The sequence below is a fragment of the Alexandromys fortis genome, unplaced genomic scaffold (genome assembly GCF_014885135.2).
Source record: "Alexandromys fortis isolate MF-2015 unplaced genomic scaffold, M_Fortis_MF-2015_v1.1 scaffold_17, whole genome shotgun sequence".
In the NCBI taxonomy this organism is placed as follows: domain Eukaryota; kingdom Metazoa; phylum Chordata; class Mammalia; order Rodentia; family Cricetidae; genus Alexandromys; species Alexandromys fortis.
In genome coordinates this window covers 4702135-4719878 of record NW_026067896.1, presented here as the reverse complement: position 1 = coordinate 4719878, position 17744 = coordinate 4702135, and the positions used below count along the sequence as shown (strand labels likewise).

At 38.1% G+C, this 17744-nt stretch overlaps 1 protein-coding gene across 12 annotated transcripts in view; it reads right to left on the bottom strand.

Moving 5' to 3' along the window:
• Rims2 (regulating synaptic membrane exocytosis 2) overlaps window positions 1-17744 on the bottom strand; it is a 373273-nt gene that overhangs the window by 152969 nt on the left and 202560 nt on the right. For 7 of the 12 annotated variants that reach the window (XM_050162885.1, XM_050162839.1, XM_050162873.1 and 4 more), the window contains 2 exons: window positions 13995-14151; window positions 12655-12768 (listed from right to left, as the gene is read on the bottom strand). In XM_050162885.1, coding sequence (XP_050018842.1) covers window positions 12655-12768; window positions 13995-14151 — 271 coding nt within the window. The remainder of the gene's footprint in view (window positions 1-12654; window positions 12769-13994; window positions 14152-17744) is intronic. The other 5 variants (XM_050162890.1, XM_050162811.1, XM_050162855.1 and 2 more) reach the window with 1 other exon arrangement.

Genomic DNA, 17744 nt, shown 5'->3' with positions numbered 1-17744 from the left:
AGCGTGGACAAAAGAAAGCCCAGCGTCTCTGGCTACACTGGAGTAGGCCTTCCTTTATAACAAGAATGCACGTGTAATCTCAACAGCAACAACGGAAGGCAGGGAGCAGAAATAAGTGTTAGATTTAACATGCTTCCGTATTTATTGGAGTTCTCAAGTTTGGTTTGTACCACAGTAGAAGCATTTTTCCTATTAATCCTAATTTATTTACTTCATTTTATTACAGACATAGAAACATTGTTTTAAGAAGGGTAGCCACTGTTTTATCAAAAAGTACAGCACATCAACTAGAAAACTCCATTTGTCCATTTAAAATTTAGGGAAACAATTCCATTGTACTTTAAAAAGTGATTTAATAATCCCTTCCAGTTCCATTTTTGAGTAGTTTAAATTTTTAATCAAGGTTTAAAGTAGATCGAATTTTTGATTTGTAACTTTCTGGATTTATCCAATCCTCTGCTTCACTAGGCAGAGGGCTGTGCTGGACACTGACGGCATTTGAAGAGGAAACTGCATCCTGACACTGAGTTTCAGGACCATAAGAGGAGCCGCCATAGCGGGCAGCTAGCACATGCAGCTTGAGACACAAATTAGAAACAGCCCAGGACAAGAAAGCAAGAATTTACACACATGTAAGACCATCCATGCTGAGCAGGTGGTGTTTATATATTTAGGAATATATGCATATATAAAAAATTATGTATACTAGAAAAGGCAAGAGGGTGCATGTAAATAGTTCAAGAAAGGAAAGGGAATGGCAAATTGATACAATTATGTTCTAATTTCAAGAAGTTAAAAGAGGAAGCAAACAATTCAGATAATCTAAAAATGAAAGTGCATTAAGTTTTAGTAATCCCTCAAGAATGTTTAAGGGGAAAATTCAGGATATTTAATGAAACTGAATTTAGTCTTGGAACATTTTCTCTGTACAAGTGGTTCTTCAGGACCACAAGGGGTTGGTCCACCCACAGAGACAGTGTGCCTGAGCTAATGGGAGCTCACCAACTCCAGCTGGACTGGGACTGAATGAGCATGTGATCAAACCAGACTCTGAATGTGGCTAACATTGGGGGAAGACTGAGGGGCCAATGATAATGGCACTGGGATTTGTCTCTACTACGTGTACTGGCATTTTTGGGGTCCTATTCTATTTGAATGCATACCTTCCTAAGCCTGGATAAAGGGGAAGGTCCTTGGACTTCCCACAGGGCAGGGTACTTTGCCCTCTCTTAGGACTGGAAGGGGTGGGGGGAAGGGTATGTGGGGGAGCGGGAGGGAAGTGACAGGAGGGGAGGAAGTGTAAACTTTGACTTGTATTATTTATAAAGTAATTCTATACCCAGCCAAGCTAGTATTCACTATCAATGGAGAAAACAAGACATTCCAGGATAAGAACAAATTTAAACAATACGTAGCCACAAATCCAGCGCTACAGAAAGTAATAGAAGGAAAATCGCAACCCAAGGAATCCAACATTGCCAACACTGACTACAATAACTCAGGAATCTAGCGAACCTTCACCAGCACAACTCAAAGAAGGGACACACACAAACTCTACTACCAAAAACAGTAAGAATAACCGGAGTAAACAACCACTGGTCACTAATATCACTTAATATTAATGGTCTCAATTCACCTATAAAAAGGCACAGGCTAAGGGATTGGATACGAAAACAGGATCCAACATTCTGCTGTTTGCAAGAAACACATCTCAACCACAAAGACAGGCATCTACTCAGAGTAAAAGGTTGGGAAAAGGTCTTTCAAGCAAATGGTCCTAACAAAAAAGCAGGTGTGGCCATACTAATTTCCAACAAAACTGACTTCAAACTAAAATCAATCAGAAGAGATCGAGATGGACACTTTATACTCATAACAGGAACAATTCATCAGGATGACATCTCAATCCTGAATATCTATGCCCCTAATATAAAAGTAATAATAATTAAAAAAAAAGAAAAAATATTTTTTAAATTTCAAAGTATCTGATACAATTTCTTACTCATTCCATCACTTTTGCTACCTTGGGCCATTTTTTTTCAATTATAATTCACGAGATTTATGAAAGCTTCCAGGGCAGAGCCAGCCTGCAGGATTCCTTCCTATGGCACACTTCTGTATATGTGCCCACTCACTCCAGGTTGCAGCTCCAAACCAAAGCAAGTCGGATATGGAGCAAAATAGGAAAATCAGAACAGGGCTGGAGAGATGGCTCAGCAGTTAAAACCACTAGCTGCTCTTCCAGAGGACCTGAGTTCAATTCCCAGCATACAGGGCATCCCACAACCTTCCAGAACATTTGAATCCCCCCCCCGACACACACACACAATAGATACAGACAAAACAGCAACGCACATTAAATAAATAACCAAGCAAACAAATAAATCTTAAAAAGAATTCAAACCAACCAGCATGATAAAATGTTTCAAAGCAATATTCAGAAATGAATGAAAGACAGCTGCTTTTTAACTTTTGACTGACAATCTGGTACACATTAAAACAGATAAAGAAATTTCATATTTATATTATAAACTATTCATGAATATACTTAGATTTTCTTCAAAATAAAGCTGTGGAATATAAAGTTATTTAGTTAGTCATTATTCATTCATTTCATTGAATTCATTTATTTGAATTCTTTTATCTCTGTATTTTTAATTTCCTCTTTTTGAGACAAGCTCTCATACAGCACAGATTAATCTTGAATTTGCTACGTGAATAAGTATGTCCTTGACCTCCTGATCCTCTTGCTTTATCTCCTGAGTGCTGGGATAACAGGTGTGTGCCATAACCCTAGCTTGATTTATTTATTTTTGCAACAGGGTGTCCCTGCTCTAGAACAGACTGGTCACAAACTTGGCAACCCCCGCCTCCTGAATGCTAAATTACATGTGTGCACTGTCATGTCTGGCCCTGAAATTAATTTAAAAAGAAAAGATGCAAACTGTATATAGTGGTACATCCCTTTAATTCTTTTTTTTAATGATTTATTTATTTGCTTTTCTTATGAGGACTCTATCTGCATGTATGACTTTAAGCCAGAAGAGGGCATGAGATTCTGCTGTTGATGGTTGTGAGCTCCCACATGGGTGCTGGGGATTGAACTCAGAACCTTTGGAGGGCATCAGATTCTGCTGTAGATGGTTGTGAGCCCCCATGTGGGTGGTGGGAATTGAACCTGGGTCCTCTGGAAGAGCAGCAGTGCTCTTAACCACTGAGCCATCTCTCCAGTCCCCAGGTCTCTTTAACTTTAAAATTTAGAAAGTTGAAGGAAAAAGAGTTGTGAGGGTCAATTCTAGTCTGGAACATATATAGAAAAAACATCTCAAGAAAATAAACGAGTAAAAAAATGAGTATATCTGTGTAGAAAGAATCCCAGTCTCCAGGCAGACAACCCTTACCGGCTTGCATATGTGTAGATAATAAGATGATAATAGCAGAAGGTGGAACATTTTTGCTAAAAAATGTTTTGACTACCTAGGAAGTTTTCTGGATGGTAATTGCATTGCCAATGTAATAAAAACCACAGGACATTACCAAAAATCTTAAAATAATATTGAAGGGGTACTTAATAAAACATGTACATATATTTGTATTAATATAACAACTAACATATGACTCAAATTCAAAGGTACAATTTTCACACACTTCATGATGTGTCAAATACATTCACTGTTTCTAGAAATTATATTGTTTACACTGAAGAGTATAACAAGACACAATGGGGGTGCAGCTAAATGGCATATCACTTGCAGGAACATTGGGAAGCACTGGGTTCCAACCCCAGCACCATGAAAGAGGGATGTAAGGAGAGGAAAAGGGAGGCAGGATATTTAATCAAGAGAGGACATATTTTAACAAATAATGGTCAAATAATAGTCACCATTATTAGACAAGAAAGAAAAGAAATGACACACCTACAATTAGTTATTTCTTTCTTGAAGTAGCAAGTATACCAAATATCAGTTATATTTCTATTGTTCTACCCCAAAGAAACAAAACAGGCTTTTCATGTCGAGTCTCATAAGCCTAGATTTTTCTGAGTGACCAGGCAGGGACTGGGAACACCACATGCAGTATCACATTGGATGCCTTTACTCCATGTTTATTTCCTGCTAGTTCTATCTTGTGGATAATGCTCATAAATATGAAATATTGTTTTTATTTACTACATTTGGAAATTTCTAGATATAATAGTCATACGATGGCCTACTTAAATGTATAACTACATATTTATAGAAGAATTATCAGATGGGAGTACAAGCTATCTCAAAAAATAAGCTAAATACCTGGCCTCTTAGAGATGAGAGCTGTTCTCTTCACAGGCTTCGATGTAAACAAAATTTTCCCTTAAAGAAATCAGCTAAGCTAACGAAAAGCTGGGCATTTAGTTCAAAAGCTATTCACTGTGCAAAAGAAGAAATAAAGCTTGAAGTTCGTTAAATAAGAAAGTATCTTAAGGGTAGTTACAACATTCCTGAGAATTCGTTCCCTTGAGGATGAGGAAGAACAGGTGAGACTGGTACCACCATAAAGCAGGTGGGAGGGCGGGGTTTGCAAAGGCAGGCGGGAGGGCGGGGTTTGCTAAGGCAGGCGGGAGGGCGGGGTTTGCTAAGGCAGGCGGGAGGGCGGGGTTTGCTAAGGCAGGAGGGAGGGCAGGGTTTGCTAAAGCAGGTAGGATACCCAATTTCTATTACATTTATTGAAAAACATCAGCAAAATTGGTTGCTAGGATTTATCATCAAAGTTTTCTTTTGGATTTCCTTCCATATTTGTCTATGTGATTTCAAGATTCAAGAATTTACCCATTAGTTTTTTTTTTTTGTATTTTCTTTTAAAACTCTGCATATCAATATCAACTCCTACTAGTTCCTACAGGGATAAAGAAGGTTACACATAGCATAACATCTAATTCCTGATTTACTCGAGGTGAACACATCACCACGCTATCACCACAATCCTCTTCTCTGCCTAACTGGTCTGAAAATGCTGTCAGTGAAGTGGCTCAAAATTCCAGTCACTTCCCCCAAGGGTGGGTCGGTAAACATTCAAGAAGAGGGGACAGAGAGACTGGAAGAACAAGACGCGGGGAGGAGTACCATGAAAACCTGTCATCAGGACACGGCAAGGCTGCTGCAGCCAGGAACTCACAGAAGAGCAGTTATCTGCAAGACTTACTATCACATCAACATTCCAGTACGGATGGGAGCAGGAATCTCGAGGCCCCACCCAGGCACAAGGGCTTGAAAGCAGTTAAAGGTTGCTGAGGAAGAGGATACACCTCACTGAGAAGTTGTCCTTTTCAAGTGATTCAGTTCCATCCGTGCCCGTGACACACAGCGATACACATGGACACACACACTCACACAGCGTGCATACCACAAAAAGACACCGAAGGAGAAGGAGCATTTACTGGAAAAAAGAAGGAATTTGGAAGAATAGGAGGGGGACTAAGAGAGGATGGAGGGAGGCATTTAATCAGAATACATTATACATGTATGAAATTGTGAAAAAATAAGTAAAATATCATTACAAACAGGAAAAAAACCTAAGCTACAAATGGCCTTGAGAACTTAATGAACATTAGACACCTTCTTTCCTTCTCTTCCCAGTGAGATCCATATTCTGCTAAATGCCAGGCAAGTGATATTTCTCACTAAAATAAATCTTTTTTTTAAGTATTAGACATATTTTACCCCAAATTCACTGGAAATTTCCTTCCTTAGAATAAGTTAGAACAAGGCTGAAATGAAAGAGTTGTTCCCACAGACTGAGCACTCTGAGACCCAAGCTTATCTACTGTGTAGTAGGTAGCTGTCTTAGACAGAGTAACCGCAGACCAACCAGGTCACACACACTTCAAATTAGTGTCCTCTTGAAAAGCAAAGAAGCAGGGAAGTAGGTGGGGAAGGCACGTACAAATAAAAGCCAGTGCTAATTACATATCAGACCGGGAGGCTAGTAAAAGGAGGGGGACCTCAATTCTACTGCTACTCTCCTGTTTGGTAGCAAAGTTTACTTAATTCCTAATAAAATAATATTCTGGGTAATAAAAAGATGATTTTAGTCCACCAAAGAGAAGGTATTTGTGACATTCTAGTTCAAACAGTTTATACACTTTTACTTTACAGTATTAGGGTACTATTTCTGCATTTCATCAATAATCACACATGTATATATAGATAAACAAAACTAAAAGTGGTTATCACAGACAGAAGCATGCAACTCTACACACAGACTCAAGTGTAAGAAAAGTATACCTTCCATCCCTGTGGTGATGCTCAGTGCTCTGACTGTGTCTGGAGCGAGGTAGAGTAAGAAAATGACTGCAAGCGTGGCAGAAACAAGAAGAAAATGAGGCTCGGGAAAGAAGCGAACAGGTATAGTTTAGTTCTAAAAGCCTGATCCAACAGACAATCAGATAGTAAGCACAGCAAATGAAATTGCTACTAGAAAGCTTGGCCATCTTCTCAATGCCCATTGGAATACAGCAGTGCAAAGGATAAAATAAACCAAATACTCTAAAAATAAAATGCAACCAAATAGAACATTTAGATTTTTAATTAAATGATAAAATTAAGTATTACTTCAATATACTGAGCACCATCTTTAAGCAAATGTTATATTACAAAGATGTTTTCCTTCTTTTAAGGAGAAAAGGTGAGAAAAATTAATAAAACCACCAGCTAGCGTAAGAACTCAAGAGATGACATCTAATACCTACAATGCTTAGGATATTTCATGAGGCTCCGTTTTTCTTTCCTGCTCCATTCCTGACACTTACATGAGGTTTCTGCATCCACTAGAACAACTTTCCTCCCTGCAAACCCTTGCCCTGCTAGGACCCAGGTCACTCTTCAGCACCTTCCTGCCCTCTCTCACCCACCTGCCACTGCCTTCCATCTAGAGCTCTCTAGGACAGGCCGTGGTCCCCAACCACAGTTTGTTCATGCTCATCATTCCAAGCCTGTCTCCACTTCTTTGTCTTTCAAAGTCCTACTCATCTTTAAAGTCCAGATTCTCCTTGAATCCTTTTCCAATGAACTTGAACAAGCTGTTCTCTTCCTAACTATTGTTTCTGTTCTGACAATAGGAGACTCAGTCTCACAGCATTTTACTTTCTGTGATTAGTAAATATATAATAATGTGTCTAATAAATCAAGATAGTGCCATTTTAAAATTTTTGTACACAATGGATGCCCCACCATGTACTTATGAGTAGACATCACATTTTAATAATTGGTTGCCTTGATATAAGATATGAATGAAGGCCAGGTGCTGGCGGCACATGCCTTTAATCCCAGCACTCGGGGCTCAGAGGCAGGTGGATCTCTGTGAGTTTAAGGCCAGCCTGGTCTACAGAGCAAATTCCAGGAGAGCCATAGCTGCACAGAGAAACCCTGTCTCCAAAAGCCAAAATAGAGAAAAGAAAATTGCATCAGTATCTGAGGTACCTAGAGGCTTATAAATCAAGGTATTTCCATTTTGAGTATATAAATCCCTTCCGTGAGAACTTATCCTTTCTCTACTGTTAGTTAAGCAGAAGACAGGAAAAAGTGTGGGGACACGGGAAGTAAGGAAATCTAACTGAAAGCTCTGCCAGCCGAGAAGCACGAACTCCAGCACCATCATCTTTACTTTGAGAGTTGCTAACATGAAACACCATTCTTCGCTAGTCAGATGTCTTACACTAACACCAGAAAGCAACCATGAGGCCCGCATGTGCAAGGCCTTGGCAGGTCTCACTCTTCCCCCTGGATGTTTGTGATGCTCTAACCAGGCTGCTACCTGTGTGTGCTGTAAAGTCATGCTACTTTCTGACCCCTGTGATCTTAGCACGTGTCACCCCAACAAGAATCCTCCTGGAAACACCCTGAGATCTGATTTAGACCCCTTAGCAGACCATTAAAGATAGTAACTTCGAAAGCCACTAAAATGGTGTAAATGACTATTCTATATACAATGAAAGGTGACTCTTAGGGACTCTTTCCTTCACTTTCCTCTTAAATACTATTATTAACATATCACTTATCTAATCCCAAAACTGACTAGTCCTTACATTATTCTCCATGCCAGTCACACCGTTCAGTTAGCACAGAGCTGAGGTTCCTAACAGACTACAGGGAATCTTCCAGATGAGGGTTGAGGGGCAGCTTGGAGCTATGCCTCCTCTACTCCACCAACTCGGATTCTAAAATTTTGCTTGTGATGCTAAAATCATACTTATGGAAATGAAAACAACCAATATAAAAATATACTGCAATTAGATGATGGTGGTGCACGCCGTTAATCCCAGCACTCAGGAAGCAGAGACAGGTGGATCTCTGTGAGTTTGAGACCAACCTGGTCTACAGAGTGAGTTCTGGTACAGTCAGGGCTACACAAGAAACCCTGTCTTTAAAACAAATAAACCCCCAAACCCTAAAGAAACAAAAGCCAAATATATGTGTGTGTATGTATATGTATATACATATGTACTGCATATGCTATGATGTTATTAAAATATATAATACTCTCTACATATATTCTAATAGTAAGTTAGCTCCTATAACTAAAATATTAAAAATATCCTGTTTTAAAGCCACATGTTCATATCGCCTCAAAAATGATGCTCACAGCTGTAGTAGTTACCAGGGTTACTAAGGAAACAATAGTTATCAGTGTTTACTAAAGAAATAATGAATCAAAATATGTTTAAGAAATAAAATAGTCTCCATTTAGAATGCATTAAACTAATAATCTGTATGCAAGTGCTTGCATTATTTGTAAATGGTATTTACTTTTCACAACAGAGTAAGATTCAGACTAATGAGTGAGAGAGGGATAAAGAATCAAAGAGCCAATAGGATATAGATACAGAATTCTTAAACACTACCCATAAAGATAACGAATGATGCTACATCTCATGCATCACCACTGAAATTTAATCAAGTATAATATAATGAAAATAGCTACATATCACATGGGATATGATCAGTGTAAAAGCCTTCACACACAATTTCTCAGCATGTCGCCAAATATTTTACACCAAACTCCATGATGTAGATGATTTTGTTTCTGTAAGTTTGCTCTTGGTGACAAAGCCCAACTCAGGTGCCGTCTTCTATACTTGGCCACAATACTTGAATCAACTAATTCCTCATTCGTTTAATTTTTCTTTGTTTGTTGTCATTTTTTGTTGTTTCAGGTTAATTGTTAATCATTAACTATAAAATATTTGAGAGTCGATGTTTTCTTAATGTTATATGCATGGCACATTTTTTTCATTAGCTACCATAAATTTTTCTTTCTTTTTTTAAGAGTATCTTCTACAGTTCAATCTCTCATTGAACTAGCTAACTTGAACACCTGAACCTCCTGCACTATCTGTGAAGACCATGATTACAATATGCACACTGCCTTGCTCTCATGTGGGATGTCCTTCTGTAAATGTGCTGCTTTTATTGGTTGATGAAGAAAGCTGTTTTGGCCAATGGCTTAGCAGAATAAAGACAGGTGGGAAATTCGGAGAGAGAGAGAGAGAGAGAGAGAGAGAGNGCCAATGGCTTAGCAGAATAAAGACAGGTGGGAAATTCGGAGAGAGAGAGAGAGAGAGAGAGAGAGAGGCGGGAGTCAGGGAGATGCCACATAGCTGCCCAAGAAGAATAACATAGGAACCTTACCAATAGGCCACAACCTCGTGGTGGAACACAGATTAATAGAAATTAGGTTAATTTAAGATGTCAGAGCTAGGTAGAAATATGCTCAAGCTATTGGTCAAACAGTGTTGAATTAATATAGTTTCTATGTGATTATTTGGGTCTGGGTTACTAGGAAATGAATGAGCAATCTCCATTTACATTGCTCAACTAACAATACAAACTTCTGATAAAATATGGCTATGTGTTATACTTTGTAGTAACTGGTTGTCTGATAAGGAATATAAAAGTCTCATTGGAGGTAGAGTCAGTTAATTCATATAATTCTACATAATAAATTTTATAGATACAGAAATCAAATGCTTGGTTTTCTCCAAACATACTTAAAATTCTACAGAACACTTGGCTCCACACCCCATGAAAAAAGTGTACATTCACTTATATGAGTTTCTAATTGAACAAATTAGGTTGTATAAGGAGGCTGATGTGCACATCCTTTAACACTAAAACACTAATGACTGACACAAGGAAAACTCTGTCCTTGGCCTTTCAATACACTCTGATTGATTCTCGTGTTGGGCAAAGTTTGGTCACTATGACAAAACACTGGATAAAACTTATTTCAAAGATGAAAATTTATTTTGAACCAGTTCCAGATGTTAATCCACCACGACAGAGATGGTGATGTGAACAAGAACAGTTCATCTAAGGTAGCCAGAAGACGGAGAAGGAAGGCCTATCCTAGCAGGGTTCCCTCATTATCTCTCCGCTAGCTGGGTTCACAGCCTACTGGGAAACCACCTATGCTAAATTCAAGGCAGGTCTTCCTCTCTTATCCAACCTCCTGGAAATTCCCCAGAACCACACAAAAGTGGCTTTATAAATCACCCAGACATGTATCAAACCCAACTAAACTGAATGGATTCAAAAGTCTATAAAATGATATTCATAAACATAATGGACATTCAGAAGCAGCTGATGACTGGAAATCCTCAAGAATATTAGACAGGAATAGACATTAAGAGAGAACATTGTTCAGTGAATGTTGCTTCTTGTATTAATGAATTGCACAGATAAAGTAATACTAGGAATGCTTTCTACTGTTTGTGTCTATTGAAATGAAATTTTACTTTACATAGTTTTAAAAAGACTTGAGATAGATCCCAACAAAGAATGACTATTATCTGCACATCTACATCCTGTGATGTAGTGAGAAGAAATCACATGTATCTATCTATCTTCTTTAAAATTTCCACAGATAAACATTTGAATATTATTGCTATACTAAAAGATTCATAAGAATCATAAAGAAGAAAAGCATAATGACTACATAAAATAGGAATTAATTATCTGGGTTTTAAAAAATATTAAAGGCAAATGGTCCTGTGTTTGTGGTCATTAAACCTAGTAATATGTACTATAAAATACTGAAAAATATTAGTAATTTAATATAACAGTAAACAGTTATTTTGCAATTTTATTCTATTACTTTCTATTAGGATTCATCTATATTTTTGAGCTTCATATTGAGAACATTTTTTCATTAAATGATAATTTTATGTAAGCTTATAAGAAATTTAAAGTCATTTAGACAATTTTATTCCCTCAATAAGCAGATTTTCAGTGGCTAAGAAGCTTGTGACAGCTATATAAATAATTTGAAAGCTAATAAAGTTCACTAACATTTTATTAGGCAACCAAAATACCTATTGATGCTTTTTATGACACGTTCCCAGTCTGAGGCAAGCCACCGTGGTGATCTCCCTTTCACTAGGATTGTGCTGATAAGCATGTCTCCAGACAGACAGACGCTCATAACCACCCCTAGGGGACCAGTTACATGAAAGGCTTAAAGAAGTTAAAAAGCAACAAAGTTAAATGGTTTTGAAACTGACACTAATAGAACTATCAATTTAAGAACTATTTGGCTTCTTCCTTGATCCTACACACAAAAATCAGTATTTTCTTGGCACTATCAATGTAGAAGATATCTGTGTGTTTTCTTTGGGGACAGAAGAGAACTACATGCAAGGACTGAGTATTAATTTTATTCAAACCAAACAATTTCTTTATACATCCTGACAGTTACTTGTCATGTCTGTGGACTTCAGTGACAAGGAATGTATTATGTCATATTTTCTCAATATTAGCGTGGACTTTATCATGCCCTTATCCTAAACGGTTTTGAGAGTTTGAAAAATTCCAATGGTATTTCTTATATATAACCCAACTGAATTAGAAAGTTAATTAATTTTCTTAAATTTAGCAGTAATTAATGTAACCATTTTAACATACCATGTTATTCCCAAGTTAGTCACAGTTAAAGGGGGCAAATTCAGAGAATTCTTGCAACTACAGCAAGTGTAGTTCTTTAAGACGTTAAAGCATTACTAAGGGACATGAGAGAAAATCTCTTGGAGAATTATAATACAGGTTTCCTAAACAAACTAGACTCCGTTTCAAGATTTCTGTATAGGAAAAGGCACACTATTTCTCTGAAATCTGCTAAAGACTTCGATCTCTATCGGCCTATGGATATATATTACACACGATAATTTGCTATGTGCAGGTAAAAAATATTTACATCCTGATTATCATTATAATGTCTCATGCAAATTTGCTAGCTATTTTTATATAATCTTGTCTTGACAGAGACTAGTCAAGTAGCACTGGCGGACCTCTTAGTTGTGACTTTCCTGATCTCTATCCCAAGTGCCGGGATTCTAAACCTGAGTCCTGGTACTCAGGAGAGCCAGGGTGCTCAGGCAAGCTATCAGGCAGCTATGGTGCTCAGGTGACCCAGAGAGTCAGGTTCATCCTGTTGTGCTTATCTTACCAGGAACAATTACACTTGTTAACCTTTCCTTCTAAACAAAGGGCTATCTTAAGAAAAACTGTAGAAAGAGCAAAGAAAAGGCAGCGTTTGGAATCTCAGATGAGACAAAGGACCAGGTAAGATGTTTGTAATAACCCTTCCTGAGGGCAGCAGAGTTCAGTGAGAGCTAACTGCGCTCACCTGTCTCTGTCTGGAGAATAACGGTCATCCACCACCCGGTGTCTGTCCATCCGGCTAATCGTATTGTAATGACCAGGAGCACGTGTCCCTCGCAGCCCCTGCTCCACGTTCCTACTAAGACAGCAAGGTAATTAAACACCTGACTGATCTATAGCACATCCCCCACAAAATAATAATAAAATCTGGTTTTTGGTTTATTCGTATCTCTGATGGAATAAATTTCATTGGGAGATTAACAGTTAATTGAAGATCTGGCTGATCTTACAGATACATTAAGAGCCCAATAAGAGAGTATCCTTAAACAATGTCATACCTTACTGATGGGCAACCCAATTCTCTGTAATCAAAATCACTGATATAATACACACTAGAGGAAAAGATTTATGAGAAGATAGGTTCAATGTGGCCTATTCTAGACAGTGTGGGAAGTGTGGGAAAGATGCCTTGTGCATGGTTGGACCTGAGTTCAAATCTCAGTACCTATGTGGTAGGAACCATGCTCTCTGGCAGCACGCCAGCCTAGTCTACCACCTTTGTGAGTGACTAAATTATAGCTGTCCAATGGCCATCTTTCCAACTCCTGCCCTCATCTACTCTGAATGTGGTGGTTCTTTGAAAACATAGAATGAAAGCTAAAATCCTCACTCTAGGTGATGGACGAGGTTTCTGCCTTTCCAAACTACATTTTTCCATTAGTCTGCAATGTTGTGCTTGTATATAGAAGAATATACAAACACACAGGCAAATTTTATATAATACATATTTACAGTGTCCTATGTAGTTAATATCTATTAAATTATATCTTTGTATATTATACATATTTTCTATTTAGTATGTTTCCTGAACTCTCTATCATGTATAAATCACATACATTAATGTCCGTGGTTTACATTCCATGTAGCGCTTTGGTCCTTAGGTTGGTCAGAGATTCTAATATTATAAGACCTAGAGCAACAGATTGGTATGACATTTCTCTCACTATTTATGCATTATTTTAGTTTCTCAAAGATTTTTTAAAATACTTTTCAACTTACCATTCATGAATATATCATTCATGAATATAATTATTTGGTTCTAAATGAATCTTCTTAATATTTATATGCAATTTAAAGCTATTTAAAGTTTTTCTTAACTATTTTGAACTCTTAGGGCAAATAATACACAAATCATGCCAGGTAACAAACTATCCCATATCACCTCTGAGTCCCACTGCAATGGTGTCTTGTTTTTCCTTAAAAGGATGATTGAAAGGATAATTTATTTTTAGAGGTTACTATGGTAATTTAGGCAAAATTCACTCTAACTACCTAGCTATAAGCAAAATGTACAGACTAACTTACCTTTGTGGAGGGGGCACACTTGGTGACCATGACCTAGTCCTTCCGATAGCATCGACTCGATGAGGAGACCCTGATGGCGAACAATGGTTTGATGACATCACTTGTTCTGGCACTGATAATGTGGAGCTTTGAAGGTCTCGAGCATCGTGACGATAATCTAGGGGCAGAAGATGAAGTAATAATCATCTGCACACCAATTCTTTGTGTTGCACTAAGAAGCATAAAATACTAGTGAGCCTAACATACTTTTAATGTGATAATTGCAAGTATAACAAACACAGTAATGTTTGAAACACTGTAAGCACAAAAATGAAAAGGGAGGGACATTTGACGGTTACTGCGGTAGTCACTATTATCTGATAGTTACCGTGGTAGTCACTATTATCTGATAGTTACCGTGGTAGTCACTATCTGCTAGTTAAATTGGCAGTCCCTATGTGATAGTTACCGCGGTAGTCTCTATCTGAGAGTTGTGTTTGGTAGTCACTGTGTTCACTGTATTGGATAAGGAAAATTTTTAAGCTCTTTAAAAAAAACAGAATCAAGATTGTCCTAAAAATATTTCACCCCTATAAACTTAAATGTTTCTTGGATATTGTTAATATTCACAGTTCATACTATGCTTCATCATCTGCACTTATACGTTAAACAAGGTTAACCACGTTACCTAACACTCAATGCTGTGAAATACGCGGCAGAGCTAAGAAAGCACAGGAGTCCGAAAACAACATTCACTGTCTAAGAAGAGGACTAGCCTAGCGACTCACCGTCCTCACAGAAGTTAACATGAGGAGGCACAGAAACTTGGAACTCCAGAAAATCAACAGTTCCATGTGGAGAAGCCGTGGGAAAGGAAAGAGGCCAATGCCGTTTGTCTGAAGCTGCACATGTGTAGAGTACGTACGCAGTGGAGAAGCGTGAGTAAGGATGAACAGGGAATGTGACATTGCTGCCACTGCGGCCATCTGCACCATGCTCACTGCAGCTGTCAGGAGTTGGTCATGTCGCCACTAAGATATCTGATGGGGGCCTCCTAAAACACATTGCTGCAGTGTGCATCCCCTAAAACGCATTGCTGCAGTGTGCACCCCTAAAACACATTGCTGCAGTGTGCACCCCGTAAAAACCATTACTGCAGTGTGCACCCCCTAAAACACATTGCTGCAGTGTGCACCCCTAAAACACATTGTTGCAGTGTGCACCCCTAAAACACATTGCTGCAGTGTGCACCCCCTAAAACACATTTCTGCAGTGTGCATCCCTAGATTGTTCAGGAGCTCTGAGGGTAACTAAGAAGCAGCACATGGGCTTTGCATGCAGAAGGCCCTAGGTTATCCCCAGTCCACATCCATCTTAAACGATTAGAAACAGACATAACTCAGAGAAGCCATTTCATTCCTCTGCGGTCTCTTCTCAGTAAGCTGATGTTCTGCAGTACTAGACTGGTGCCATGGGACAGCTCAGAAGATTAAGACGTAAATAATTGAAGAAGCACCCAAGGAAATAGAAGAGGAAATTTTGAAAGGGAAGAAACTAAACTCAGTAGGTTGTAGGCTTATTCCAATCGCTCTGAAAACTCTGGCATTAGTTGCTGTGGTTTTCGTAAAGGGAATACACTTTTTAATTTCTTAAAGACAAACACTGGTTTGGGACTATGAAAGAGAAAAGGCAAGGTACTTAATTATGTAGCAGACAGATTCTATTTATCTAAACACAAACTGCCTCAGGCAAGAATGGCTGAGAATTCTAAGCAACCGAGATTGGCAGCAGCTAGTAAGGGTATATTTCTGTGTACATATACACACATGTTACACTGTGGTAAATAAAGAAAAAAAGTCCACACATGTTTATCCATATGCAAAATCACTTTCATAAGCTTGGAGACAAAACATACACATGCACACATGATTACATATGCTTTTTAAGTAAACAAATGATAAGCATATAAAAAGAAAAGTATAAGGAATTTGTTGTCGTAAGTTACATAATCTGTGAAGGACTATTTGAAAGTGGATTAAAATGTGTGTGTGTGTGTGTGTGTGTGTGTGTGCACGCGCGCACGCACATTCTAGATCAAGTACATGGGAAGCACATTTTTTAAAGTTAAAGCTAAGAAATAAACAAGCTTGAGTTCTAGGACAACCAGAACTACACAGAGAAAACCTTTCTCAAAAAAACCCAAATTAGTCATAGAAATGCTCAGTTAAAACCAAAAAGGCAGGAAAACAAACAGGGATAAGAAAACAATGGCAATGAAAACAAACCCCTCTAACAGATGCTCAACAAACCGTTCAAATGATAGCAGTGATCTCAGCACAATAGCTAAACTATGATTGATGGAACAAATCAATAATCTCCAGGAACTGATGATTGTAGGAAATCATACAGTAGAAGGCTGAAAAATACTAATCAATCACTTTCTTATAACTAGCAAGGAAAGTTGGAATTTGAAACTAAAAAGCCAATACCAAGTATAATAGCGTATCTCTTAATAAAAAAAATTCTTGAGAGCAATCTAACAAAATATAAAGTAGATATGTATGAAGAAATCATCAACAATGAATAATAAAATTGAAAGGACATGATAAAGGGAGAGATACAAAACAAGAAACTCATTATTATGAAGAAATCAGTTTAATAGACATTCTAACGGTTTGTGGGTACTGATAAGTTGCTTTGAAAGCTTTTGTGGAGAAGCAAACAGTCGAGAATGTAGCAGCCCTGATTACCACAGTCTGGAGACGACTGTAGAAACACTACATACTTACTAAAATTTGTAACAGTTGGAACATTGCAGTAATGACCAGAGAATAAAGCACACAGTGGAATGCAGAAATAAGAAATAAAGAAACAAAGAAGAAAAAAGGCAACATAAAGACAGTCAACTGATCTCTGCCAAAGACAGTCATCAACCCAAAGAGATGAAACATCTGGCCTGCAACACAGAAGAAAATGAAGCTAGATGTTAGAAAGACAGCTCATTAACAGAACATTTTAGCAGAACCCTGGAGATGAGTAACTCAGAGAAACCCTATCTCAAAAAACCAACACAACATACACACACACACACACACATTTAAGTATATATATATATATATATACACACAATATACACACACACATATAATATATATGTTCCTTTTAAAACAGTAACATTCTTGTTAGTGTATATTAGAAGCATAGGTATCACATTTAAGACATTACATTGTCTAAAAAGAAGCTAGATTCTTGACTTTTGGACAGTGTTCAGACTGTTATAGACTATGAGAATTTCTGAAGTTAGACTAAATGCATATAAATCATGATATACCAAAGGGATATAGATCCAGGAGCCAAATGCTGCACGTGGACGAGGGATTTCCTCCAGTCATTTGTCCCTAGTTAGTGGCACTGTGCGGGGAAGATGTGGCACACGCAGAAGACAAAACTCCCGGAAAAGCCATGTTGGTGCAGGTGGGCTTTAGAGGGTTCTAGCCTTGCCCCAGCTGCTCCCTCTGGAGGGAGAGACAGTGTCTGTCCTGAAACTCACAGAGCCTTCAGGAGACTTCAAGGGGTGTCTTTCCCTTACTAAGATTATACATGAGTGTCAACTAATTGGGCTGAGAATCTTCAATGGCGTACCTGACCAGAAATTACCCATGGAGCTCAATTGTATCATTGAATAACCCATCTTCCTGCAAGTAACTCCAGAAAACATTTTGCTTTAGGAAGCTAGACATGGACAAGTGGAAATTCATTAGGTCTGTGAAC